A 12,853-nucleotide genomic window follows, 5' to 3' on the forward strand; every position below is an offset into this window, starting at 1 on the left:
ATAAACTGTCTATAGTGTTGTAAGTCACTGTAAATGGTATTTAACAATGAATGCCCTATATACTTGACCTAATATCATACCTCTGAGTCTGGCAATAAGAAGTCTGGGAATACGATTTAACCCTCAGTGCCAAGAATCAAAGAATAACATTCATAGCTGCAAGTATGTAACCACAGTGAGGAGAGGCAGGCAATGTGATACATATGTGGTATAATCTTTTGACACGAGACTGGTGAGTTTGTAAATGGATTTTAACCTCTTGACCAAAGAATCAGATACCAATTCTAAGCCAATTCTCCAATGTTGGTCCCTTTTTCAAATTAGACACTTATGAACTCTCTGGGCGACTGTCTGGTTGTGAATTCTGCACTGACCCTTTGAAAACAGATAAATCCAGTGCAGTGTACAAATGTTTCCTATAAAAATGCAGAATCCCTATCATCTTGGCCTGTCCGCTCACTAAACTGCTAATTAAAACAGAATTTTTGTTTTCATTGTATGAAATCAAATTTGGAAGCAATTTTAGAAAACTGCCATAAAAAGCAGAATCGATAGGCCAGCGTAACCCAAGCTGAGCACAAAATGACTATGCTTACATAGTCTGAATTTTTACAATTACTAAAAATTGTCAATTATGCTCAGAAAGTCAACACAGCATTCTTGTTCTGGTAGAGTGTGTGCATTTTAAACAGAATTAGGCACATCTTTAAAAACAAGTACTGCCACACAAACCCGACAGACATCTTGTGAAAGTTTGTCAACGAAGTCTCTTGAAGTTCTATAAAATACTAAACTTGGGAATAACCTTGGCTATGATTACTCTGCAAATTCACATGCAGCAATATGACATCTGTCGGTTTCTGCTATGAAGGCAAAGGACTGAAAGACACACCGACAGACAGATGTAGCTCAACATTCACATGTATTAACACTTAGTGTTACAGGCACAAAGAAAAAGACAATCAGGATCCAGAAGGCAGCAGCTAGGATGTTGGCACACCATGTGCTTTGGTGGATATCAATTTGTGACGAGTGGTCGGAGCAGCTGTAAGGTGCACACATAGCTAAGGCACTAGGAAAACATGACCAAAAAAATGGTTTGCCCACGTCACTTCTACTGCCTTGGCACAAGCTGCAGCCTGAGTTGCTGTAAAGCTGAAATTATCTGTACAATGCCTGTGCCGTGCAAAGAGCACTGGTAAGGATGGGGATGACCCTTAGCTCATGTATAAAGTTGTATATCCTAGTACAGACTGGTGTATCGGTAGAAGACGCTGGGCAGTGAAAACCCCACAAAGTTCTTCATAATACAGGGCTGTTCGATTCATCACACAAGGAAGTATATTCCTCACACAAGGAAGTGTATTCCAATTTTCCAGATGGAGGTGGCTATGGCACACCAGGCCTGACAGATGTTCAGGTTTCAAAGTATTTGTAAATTGATGTAACATATGTCATGAGACACTGCCAATCAGGTCGCTCTGTTCGTACCATCTCATTAATGTCCTGCAATTGACAAATAACAGAAAATTTATGATTCTGCACGAAAACAAGTATAGTTTAAAAATCTATAAATTGTACAGTGAAGCTGTTCCTAAGCTTACCAGGGTAGACTTGATGCCTACACTTTCAGCTGCTTGAAAGGCCAATGTAAAATTTCTCCTCTGTAAAAAAGTAAAAAAAAAAAACAAAATGAACAAATCTTATTTTAATTTTATGAGTGCAGAGCAATCAAAGGCATGTGTATTGCTTTGTATTAATAAAAATATAATAACAAGCAAACAGTTCCGTGTTACCTTGTCCTGATTGCTCAGCTCCTGGTATGGAATGTGGGCAGGAAGATATGTGTGCAGTAAAGCGCAGAAGGCCAGACCATCGTTCCAGCTGCTACTGAAGTTTGTGATGTCGATATTCTAAAAGAACGGAAAACAGTTTAAGGACACTCAGGTAATATGTAAAAGAAGACAGAAACACTCTTAAAGGATAAGTTCACCTTTAAAAAAAATAAAAAATAAATAATAGGTAAACAAATGTGCTTTTTTTTTTAGCCTGCAAGTTAAACTCTAGCATCTCATACACTTTACATTCGTTCGTTTGGGCCAAGCTGGTCCAAACTATGTCCCTCGCTAACGTGAGGTCGCTGGATATGCTGTATAAACTTATGAAGCTGAGGCTACATACAGCATACTGCACTGTGTTCCAGGTTCAAGCCAAGACCTTCCTGTCTCATACCCGGAACACAATAAAGTCTATCTCAGGGGTCTTCAAACTATGGCCCTCCAGTCGTTCAGGAACTACAATTCCCATCATGCCTAGCCATGTCTGTGAATGCCAGAGTTTTACAATGCCTCATGGGATGTGTAGTCCTGCAACAGCACCCACACACTCTGCTATAGCCCTCAGTTTTGTTGCAAACAGTGTTTAGAAGAAAAAAAAACATCCCATTAGAGGGGCGGGTGCTGCGTCTGTCAATGAACTATAGAGAAAAGGATTTTACGGTAAGTCAAAAATTCAGTTTTCTCTATCTTTCATTGACAGATGCAGCTCCATATCTTCTTGACCACTGGGACGTCCCAAAGCAATATTTGCATGAGGGGTGGGAAAAACAAGGCAAAAAAGAACATAATTGCCCAAGGCTAAACTTAGCCAACCAGGTAACATGGAGATCAACCAGGAACAACTGGAGCTTACCGAGAAAAAAACATACACCTTCAAAGAGAAAAAAATTCTCTTTTAGACAGCAGCCTGCAAAACCTTGCAGCCAAAAGAGGCATCCAAAGATGCCAACACATCTACTTTGTAGAACTTTGCGAACGTGTGCACTGACGACCAAGTTGCTGCCTTGCAAACTTGCAGCACTGACGCCTGATGGCGAAAAGCCCAGGAAGCACTCAGCGCCCTAGTAGGATGCGCCTTCAAAGGGAAAGGAGGAACCTGACCCTTCAGTGAATAAGCCTGAACTACCATTTGTCTGATCCACCTGGATATGGTGGCAGCAGACGCAGCCAATCCTTTACGAGACCCTTCAGTAAGGACAAATAGAGCATCTTATTTTCTGAACGACTCAGTAGCTGCCAGATGAACTCTAATTGCCCGCATCACATCCAAAGAATGCAATGCCATTTCCTTTGGAATGCTTGGGCTTAGGACAAAGTGAAGGCAGCACAATGTCTTCATTAAAATGAAAATCAGAAACCACCTTAGGAAGAAACGACTGATTAGGTCGGAGTACCACTTTATCTCTGTGGACCACCAGATAAGGTGAGCAGGACAACACCGCCAATTCAGATACTCTGAGGGCAGAAGTAATAGCCACCAATAAAGAAAACTTCTGAGACAAGGCAAGCAGAGGAATCGCCCTAATGTTCTTGAAGGGAGGTTTTTGAAGAACAGAGAATACCAATTTCAGATCCCACGGAGGTAGCGGGGATCGCTTTGGGGGAGCCATATGTTGAACCCCCTGAATAAAAGTGTGAATCAGGGCATGGGTAGCTAAAGGGCGTTTTGGAAAAACACAGCCAGAGCCTGCACTTGGCCTTTGATAATACCCAAAGTCAACTGCTGTTCAACACCATTTTGAAGAAAAGTCAAAACCCTAGCCACCAAGAACAAGCGAGGGTGCACCTTCAAATGATTCACACCATGAAATGTACGATTTCCACGTACGATGATAGATCTTCCTGAAAGAAGACTTCCTGGCCTTCAGTTGTGTAGGAATCACTGAATCACAAAGACCTCTATCCTTGAATACCTGGCTTTCAACAGCCACGCTTTTAAAGCCTGCGGCCGTAAAGCAGGATGCAAGATCGGTCCTTGAGACAGCAGATCTGCCCTGAGAGGAAGTCACCAGGGAGCATCGTCGAAGAACCTTATCAGGTCTGTGTACCAACACCGGCGAGGCCAGTCTGGGGCCACCAGAATGACCGGAACCCCTTCCACTTCTATCCTGCGAAGAAGCCTCGGCAGAAGTTTTAGCAGAGGGAATGCATAAATCAGCCGATACTGACTCCAAGGAGCCACCAGAGCGTCTGTGGCGTAGACCAGAGGATCCCGAGACCTGGCTATGAACCTCTGAACCTTCTTGTTGAGTCGAGAAGCAAACAGGTCAACGTCGAGTGTCCCCCACCTAACACACAGGAGATGAAACACCTATGTATATATGGACCACTCCCCTGATCCAACACCTGGATTACTCCCTACTCAGGTAATCCGCCTGCCAGTTCTCCACACCTGGGATGTGCACAGAAGAGAGGGCTGAAACAAACTTTTCTGCCCAATCCAGGATCTCGGCCACCTCCCGGGGCCGCCAAGACACTCTTGGTGCCCGCTTGATGATTGATGTAAGCCACGGCCGTGGAATTGTCCGATTGAATCCGGACCTGACAATCTTGCAGACGATTTGTCCAGTGGCTCAGGCAAAGCTTTATCACTGTGAGCTCCAAAATATGAGCAAATGGAACTGCCTTGAAGGTTGACACCATCAGACCCAAGGCCCGCATGCAAGTCCGCAGAGAGGACAGATTGTTAGCAAACGGATCGCCGCCTGCAACTTGTGCAGCTTGTCCAGAGGAAGAAAGACCCTTGCCAAAGCGGAATCCAGATTCAGGCCCAGATAATCCCAGTCTTAACCTCCTAGGCGGTAATCCCGAGCGTGACTCGGGGTTGGTTTTTCATATCAGGAGCGGTAACCCCGAGTCACGCTCGGGGTGGATTGCAGAGAGCGCAGCGGTATTCTCTTACCTTATCCTGGCGATCCAGCGATGATCTCTCATTGCTGAGATCGCCAGCCGAGAGTCCCGCCGCTCCTCCGTCCTCCGTCGGTGTGATGACTTCCTAGTTCCGTTCCCTGCAGCAGCAATGCTGCATGGGAGCGGAACTAGGGAGGGAAATTAAAAAAAAAACGTTGCACAAAACACATTTTGTATTATATATATATGCATATATATATATATATATATATATATGTATATATATATATATATATATATATATATATATATATATATATATATATGCGCATATATATATATATATATATATATATATATATATATATATATATATATACACACACACACACACCGGTATATATATATATATATATGCACACACACATATATATATATATATATATAAAATTATATTATTGATTCAATTATAATTCATGCGTTATATATTTTATATATATATATATATATATATATATATATACACACACACATATATCTATAATATATAATGCATGAATTATAATCTAATCAATAATATAATTTTATTATATATATTATATATTAAATAATAAAATAATATTATTGATTCGATTATAATTCACGTGTTTTGTGTTTCAAATTTATCACATCTGGGATGTCTACTAGACTCTTGTTTTGGTCAGGTTTAAGTCAGTAATTACTAAGAATTGTAGGCCTATAATACAGAACGCCAAATTTCCATGAAAACAATTGTACCGCTTTTGGTATGCAATTCCTGACATAATCATACCGCCAGGGAGGTTAATGAAGGTATCAGAGCAGATATTTTGAAATTGATGTTCCAACCGAACTCTTGCAGAGTCCGTACAGTGATCGTCAAGTGGCCCAACAGGGCTGAATGAGAGTCCGCCCTCAATAGGAGATCGTCCAGGTATCCCAGTACCGAAATCCCCCGTTGGCGCAGTAATGCCAACACCAGACGGGAGCACCTTGGTAAAGACCCTGGCTTTGGAGGCGAGACCAAAGGGTAACGCTACAAATGACGAATGCTCCTCTCCTACAGCGAAGCGAAGAATACGCTGGTGTCCAGCGTAGATAGGGATGTGTAGATATGCATCCTTGATATCTATAGAGGCCAAAAAGTCTCCTCGATGTAGAGATGCCACTACCGTTCTAATATATTCCATTCAAAACTTCTGTACCCGCACAAAGCGGTTCAGAACCTTGAGGTCCAGAATTGGATGTACTTTTTTTCCTGGGCAAGTAAACAGGTTTGAATAGAATCCCTGAAAGCTTTCCCGAGAGGGAACCGTCACAATCAGCCCTTGCTCCTGCCTGCCAAAGGCACGAAGGGGCCGCCTGTGTACTGAAAAATAATGGCCCCATCTATTACGCAGTGACTTGCCCTTAGCGGCTTCCAACAAAGACCCAAATAGGCGGTCCCCCATAAAGGGGAGATCTGTAGAGCCTTTTTAGAAGCCTGATACACAGACCAGCTTTTTAGCCACACCATGTGTAGAACAATGCCACTGACGCACGACAATTTTGTCACAGTAGGCGGGAAAAGTGAGTACCTTTGGTGCCTTTAGGTGATCTGCGGGCCCCAAGGGGACCGGCGCCTATTATGATAAAATTTTCTGCACCGATACATTCAGTGCATCCACATGCGCATGTGCAGTAAAAAAGGAATCATCCTCACTGCAGAGCACCCGAAGTGCGTGGACGCAGACCCAATAGAGTAGCTATATGCCAAGCTCTCCCTGAGAGCATAACAAGCAGGGGAGGTCACCGACCGCAGTCCTGCAAAGAGACGCCAGCTAAAGACCATAAATGACATAAGAGGACGTAGCCCCTATAAAGGGGAATAGGGGGGCCAACAATGATGCAGACACGAAGGCAGAGTACCCCCACACAACAATGTCCCCACAGCGCCCCTCTGTTCAAGGGGGTCGCCAGGCAGTCCATATTTCCACCCCTCTGAGGAGGTTGAGGGCGGATGCCCATCTGCTGCTCTATCACCCCGGTCAGCAGCTTAAACTGCCTGGTCAGCAGCTCAGTCAGCCAGCCTCGAGTAGGCTCCAAAGCCACGGCCTAAATTTGGGGCCTGATCAGGTCGCAAGTCCGCCATCAGCTCTATCAGCAGTTAGGAAAGCTCTGTTAGGAGCTCGGACAGCCTGGTCAGTCGCCCCGACAGCCAGCTCTGGCCGTGTGAGGTGATCCGTCGGCATCCGCCAGTCAACTCAGTCAGGCACTTCGGACAGCTTGACATGGGACTCGGACAGCCGCGAGTAGGCCACAAGCAGCGGACTCAATTTTCGGCCGGAACCAGACAAGTGAGGCACAGTCCCGCGGATGAAGAAACATCCGCTCCCCCTCAAGCCTATAACCGCCGAAGGGAGCCCAAAAGACATCCCTTCCCCAGTCACTAATCTCCAGGGGGCCGGGAACTTGCTCAAAGACCCCCGTGTGGGATCCGGAAAGCCCGGTCAGCAAAAACCACATCCACCCCCCCCCCTTACTGGAGCAAGTGGCAAATCCAGGTCCTACCTAACCCCCGGGAGGGAGGGGGGGGGGCATGGGGGTAGGTTGGGGCCAAAAGACCACCGTGACTGTTAGGGGGGCTGGGGGAATGAAAGGAAACCCGGGGGTCCGACCATCCCAAGGAGGAGACCACGTTCACCCTGAGACCGCAAGAGCTATGGGGAGGACACTACTCACCATACCAACGACATTGGGTGGGCGCCACTCTGGACAGACATGCTCTCCACTTGAGGTGGCAGTGCTGATGGCCAAGGGGTACGCTGTGACTCTGGCCAAACAAGGTCATGTGCGTCCCGGCGAGGTGTTTCACTCGTGGGCCAGCCCCAGTCTATTGGGGCTCTGTCATGGTCAGGCCTAGCACAAAGCTATAACCTGCACACGCTCCCTGGCCGGGTAGGGAGACCTTAAGGATCCAGCATCTCTAGTCCGAAAGCCAGGCTGGCTGTTGATTGTAGTTCTCTCAGGAACATAAGTAACTAAAAAATGTAATATTTAAGAAAGGTTCCCTTTAACATAAAGACAAGCTAAGACCGAAGTCCCAGCCGGGAACTAGGTCCTGCTCCTAAACTAGGCAGAAACAAACTGAGGGCTATAGCAGAGTGAGTGGGTGTATGCCTGCTGGGACTGCCCAATAGGGGCAGCATAACCCAAGGTCAAGAAGATATGGAGCTGTGTCTATCAATGAACGATAGAGTAGGTCTATTGTGTACATAGAAAAAGTCTTAGATCTTTGAGTTCAGCTCATGAAAAATGGGAGCAAAAATGAAAAAGTGTTGCGTTTATAAATTTGTTCAGCATGTGTGTGTGTATATGTATATATATATACATATACACACACACGCATACATACAGTATCTCACAAAAGTGAATACACCCCTCACATTTTTGTAAATATTTTATTATTATACCTTTTCAAGTGACAACACTGAAGAAATGACACTTTGCTACAATATAAATTAGTGAGTGTACAGCTTGGTTAACAGTGTACATTTGCTGTCCCCTCAAAATAACTAATCACACAGCCATTAATGTCCAAACAGCTGGCAACAAAAGTGAGTACACCCCCAAGTGACAATGTCCAAATTGGGCCCAATTAGCCATTTTTCCCTCCCCGATGTCATGTGACTTGTTAGTGTTACAAGGTCTCGGGTGTGAATGGGAAGCAGGTGTGTTAGATTTGGTGTTTTTCGCTCTCAGTGCTGGTCACTAAAGTTCAACATGGCACCTCATGGCAAAGAACTCTCTGAGAAACCGCAAAAAAAGAATTGTTGCTCTACATAAAGATGGTCTAGGGCTAGGCTGTAAGAAGATTGCAAAGACCCTGAAACTGAGCTGCAGCACGGTGGCCAAGACCATACAGCTGCTTAACAGGACAGGTTCCACTCAGAACAGGCCTTGTCATGGTTGACCAAAGCAGTTGAGTGCATGTACTCAGCGTCATATCCAGAGGTTGTCTTTGGGAAAAAAACCTATGAATACTGCCAGCATTGTTGCAGAGGTTGAAGGGATGGGGGGGTCAGTCTGTCAGTGCTCAGACCATACGCCACACACTGCATCAAATTGGTCTGCATGGCTGTCGTCTTAGAAGGAAGCCTCTTCTAAAGATGAAGCACAAGAAAGCCCACAAACAGTCTGCTGAAGACAAGCAGACTAAGGACATGGATTACTGGAACCATGTCTTGTGGTTTGGCGAGACCAAGATAAACTTATTTGGTTCAGATGGTGTCAAGCGTGTGTAGCGACAACCAGGCGAGGAGTACAAAGACAAGTGTGTCTTGCCTACAGTCAAGCATGGTGGAGGGAGTTGTCAAATGTGTTATAATCCCGTGAGCTACTATGTAGATGTTAAAATGAATGCTGCATACACTGATCACTCCCCTTTAGGTAAGTGCAAAATACTAAAAAATGAATATAAAAGTGCTGTGCAAAGTAATATAAAATATACAATCATCTATTTAAAAAAAAATATTGCTGTTTCTAAAGTGGCAATTATAGTGCAATAACATGAATGATCAGACCACATAAATGATCCCCAATATATCCAACATCTAACAGTCCCAATCACCAGTGATTAATCAAAGAAATTAATATTCGACAATCCGAAGATGTAAACGGCTTGACTGGTGTGTCACCTCCACTCTTGTGACCCCCCCCCCCCCCGTGGGGTGGGTGCTCACCTTAATCAGTGTGAGCTAGCGATTAAACTAGGTCAAAGACAGCGTTTACTCCCAATAGGAGAAATATAGATAATCCCTCCGGACAATAGGTTCCCACTCTAGGGAGATGAGCTCACAGTAGTGGTCATATGTGGGGGAAAAAATAAAAATCCATTTACATTTGTAAAAGAACCAATTTATTTAAAAAGCTGGTTAAAAAACACTCACATGAGTCTGGTGCTAGAGCACACCAGTCTATACAGAAGTGTAGTCTAAAGGTATCCAGGTGATCGGATCAATATATCATCCCACCGCCGCACTCAAGGTATAAGCGTACCTTGCTTGTGTGTATTCACCGACAGAGACTTTGCCCCTCCCCCATGGTGGTGGGAGTGTCATGGTCTGGGGCTGCATGAGTGCTGTCGGCACTGGGGAGCTACAGTTCATTGAGGGAACCATGAATGCCAACATGTACTGTGACATACCAAAGCAGAGCATCATCCCCTCCCTTCGGAGACTGGGTCGCAGGGCAGTATTCCAACATGATAACGACCCCCAAACACACCAAGACGACCACTGCCTTGCTAAAGAAGCTAAGGGTAAAGTTGATGGACTGGCCAAGCGTGGCTCCAAACCTAAACCCCATTGAGCATCTGTGGGGCATCCTCAAATGGAAGGTGGAAAAGAGCGCAAGGTCTCTAAAATTCACCAGCTCTGTGATGTCATCATTGAGGAGTGGAAGAGGACTCAGGAGGGTTGAGGCAGTGCTGGAAAATAAATTGTGGCCACACAAAATATTGACACTTTGGGCCCAATTTGGACATTTTGACTTAGGGGTGTACTCACTTTTGTTGCCAGCGGTTTAGATATTAATGGCTGTGTGTTGAGTTATTTTGAGGGGACAGCAAATTTACACTGTTATACAAGCTTTACACTCACTACTTTACATTGTAGCAAAGTGTAATTTCTTCAATGCTGTCACATGAAAAGATAGAATAAAATATTTACAAAAACGTGAGTGGTGTAATTACTTTCGTGAGATACTATATATATATATATATATATATATATATATATATATAGATAGATAGATAGATTATATATATATATATATATATATATATATAATTCAACTCTGTGTAGCAGCATGTTGCAACAATGCACTGCTGTGTGGTGTCATGTACAAGATGCATGCCTGGATTGTTTTTTCGCAATGCACACCAACTCAGCACACACACAGCACTGCACATCAGGCATTGGTGTGAAGCCAACATACAGATGTTTAGAGTAAAATGCTTATTTACAGTTTTATTTACTTTCGATTTTTACCACTTCGTGAAAAAAAAAAAAAAAAAAAAGCAGAATTTAACATTTATAAATATTTGTTATTTATCTTTTAGATGTGTACGAATTTCGTATGTTTGTTGTGCTTTTAATATTAAACATTTGTACAACTATGGGGGGGGGGGGATGTAAAAAATCAGCAGCACCATCTTTTTACTCTAAGGCTCAGTTCACATGTAGGCGTTTTGGGGCGTTTTTGGGGAGTTTTTCTGCTCTAGGATCAGCTCTCAAAACGCCCAACAAGACAAATCCTATTCATTTCAAAGGCCCCTGTTCACATCTGAGCGTTTTGACGCTGTAAGCAAAACGCCCAACGCTCAAAAAAGTACATGAGCTTCTTTTTGGGCAGATTACAGGTGTTTTCCATTGGTTTCTATTCAATCTAAAAATGGCTGCACAAAAAACGCCTGTAAATCGCGGTAAAATCGCGGTAAAAACGCGCGAAAACGCTACGCTCAGGTGTGAATGTAGCCTAATGCTGGCCATACACTATACGAAAAATTGGGTCGAAATTCAATCATTTGGACAGTTCGTTCAATTTTTGGGCAGTTAATGAGCACAAATCGGTTGTGATGTTTTTGAGCCAAAAAAAACGAAGGACAAGTTAAGAAATTTTCTGCCGCACGAACGATAACTTAAAAGGTTAAAGCGGTTGTATCCCGCTTTTTGACACTTTTACCTACAGGTAAGCCTATAATAAGGCTTACCTGTAGGTACAAATAATATCTCCTAAACCGGCACGGTTTAGGAGATATTTACAGTGCATGCAGCCGCTCGCGCGAGCGGCGCATGCGCTCTGAAGGTCCGGGGAGACCTTCAATTAAGTTGCCGGGAGCTTGCCGGAAAAATCACTCCTGCGCGCATGCCTTTGTCTTGCAGGTTTTTTATTTTTATTTTTTTTTTTTTATAGGGTTTACAACCGCTTTAACCCGTTTTTCGTCCAAACTGTTTGCACTAGGTATATGTGAAAAAACTAACAAAAAACGGATTCCTTTATGTCATTTGAACGATTTATCAGTCATTACATGATGGCACTATCGTTTGCTCTCACAGCCGAGTGTTCGTTTTTTAAACGATTTTACTTATAGTGTATGGCCAGCATTATGTTTCTATGCTTTCAGGAACTGTAGGGCTGGTGGTATTCTACAAACTGTCATATGCTGTAGTAAAAAATAGAAAAACAAGATAAAAAAAAAGGAAAAAAAAAAAAGGAGAACAGAGACTGGAAGTGAAAGGTTTAAGGGTAAAGAATTTCCATGCATAGTGGAGTCTTTTTCATATAACTTTCACATTTTACAAGTTTGCTTTTGCATATTTTTGTTATTGTTTTAAATACAAAGAGCCTCTAGATGGAGCTGTTAATAGCTTAGTGCAATTACATTGTCTAATCTTTAGCTACTGTTGAGTCGAGATATAAGATACATGAAGAGTACATGGTTTTAAACCTGTCTGCAGACTCATGGATTTGCACTGTGAAATAAAGCAGTAAAGCACAACAACTGGGTAAATATGATAGGTAGGCAGCAGTGCTGTGCATATGTAGTAGACAAATATGGCTGCTCCCATACATATTAACAAATTAACAATAATTATATCAAGCTGGCCTCTTTTAGCATTTAGGGGTTCATGCACATTACTTTTTTATAGACAATTTATATGCTTAGTGTAGATTTCCCAATGCTTTCCAGCACCAGATGCCATTGAAGTGAATAGTAGTAAGCGGCTGTTATCATGTAAATGCTGACACTCCTTTGCGTTGGCCTTTACCTGCGCATTTGTGCATCCGGAGTATTTTACAAATGTAAAACTTTTATGTTTGGGAAATATATTGGAAGCACATGCATTGGTAAATGATGATGCAAAGAAGGATCAGCATTTACAAGAGCACAGCTACCTTCAACCATTCACTTGAATGGCTAGCTGTTTGCAGCACTGTAGAGCGCAGGAAAGTGCCATGAAATATGCTGTATGCTAGGCATATAAAATCTCTATGTGCACGAACCCTTAATAAGTACTGGAAGAAGTTGAAAATATTTGTGGATTCCCCCAAGGGACCCCAGTATAAATAGCACTTGGTCCCATTCAAATCTGTGTACTGGTTTG

The 12,853-nt window shown here is 43.3% G+C and overlaps 1 protein-coding gene across 3 annotated transcripts in view; it reads right to left on the reverse strand.

The window, feature by feature from the left end:
- Nucleotides 1–637: 637 nt before the first annotated feature.
- SPECC1L (sperm antigen with calponin homology and coiled-coil domains 1 like) overlaps nt 638–12,853 on the reverse strand; it is a 196,064-nt gene continuing 183,848 nt past the window's right edge. For all 3 annotated transcript variants that reach the window (XM_082244158.1, XM_082244157.1, XM_082244159.1), the window contains exons 14-16: nt 1,797–1,913; nt 1,605–1,664; nt 638–1,506 (exon numbers count right to left, since the gene is read on the reverse strand). In XM_082244158.1, the coding sequence (XP_082100284.1) occupies nt 1,417–1,506; nt 1,605–1,664; nt 1,797–1,913 (267 nt within the window). In that variant the 3' untranslated portion in view covers nt 638–1,416. The remainder of the gene's footprint in view (nt 1,507–1,604; nt 1,665–1,796; nt 1,914–12,853) is intronic.

The sequence above is a fragment of the Pelophylax lessonae genome (genome assembly GCF_965119305.1).
Source record: "Pelophylax lessonae genome assembly, chromosome: 1".
NCBI lineage: Eukaryota > Metazoa > Chordata > Amphibia > Anura > Ranidae > Pelophylax > Pelophylax lessonae.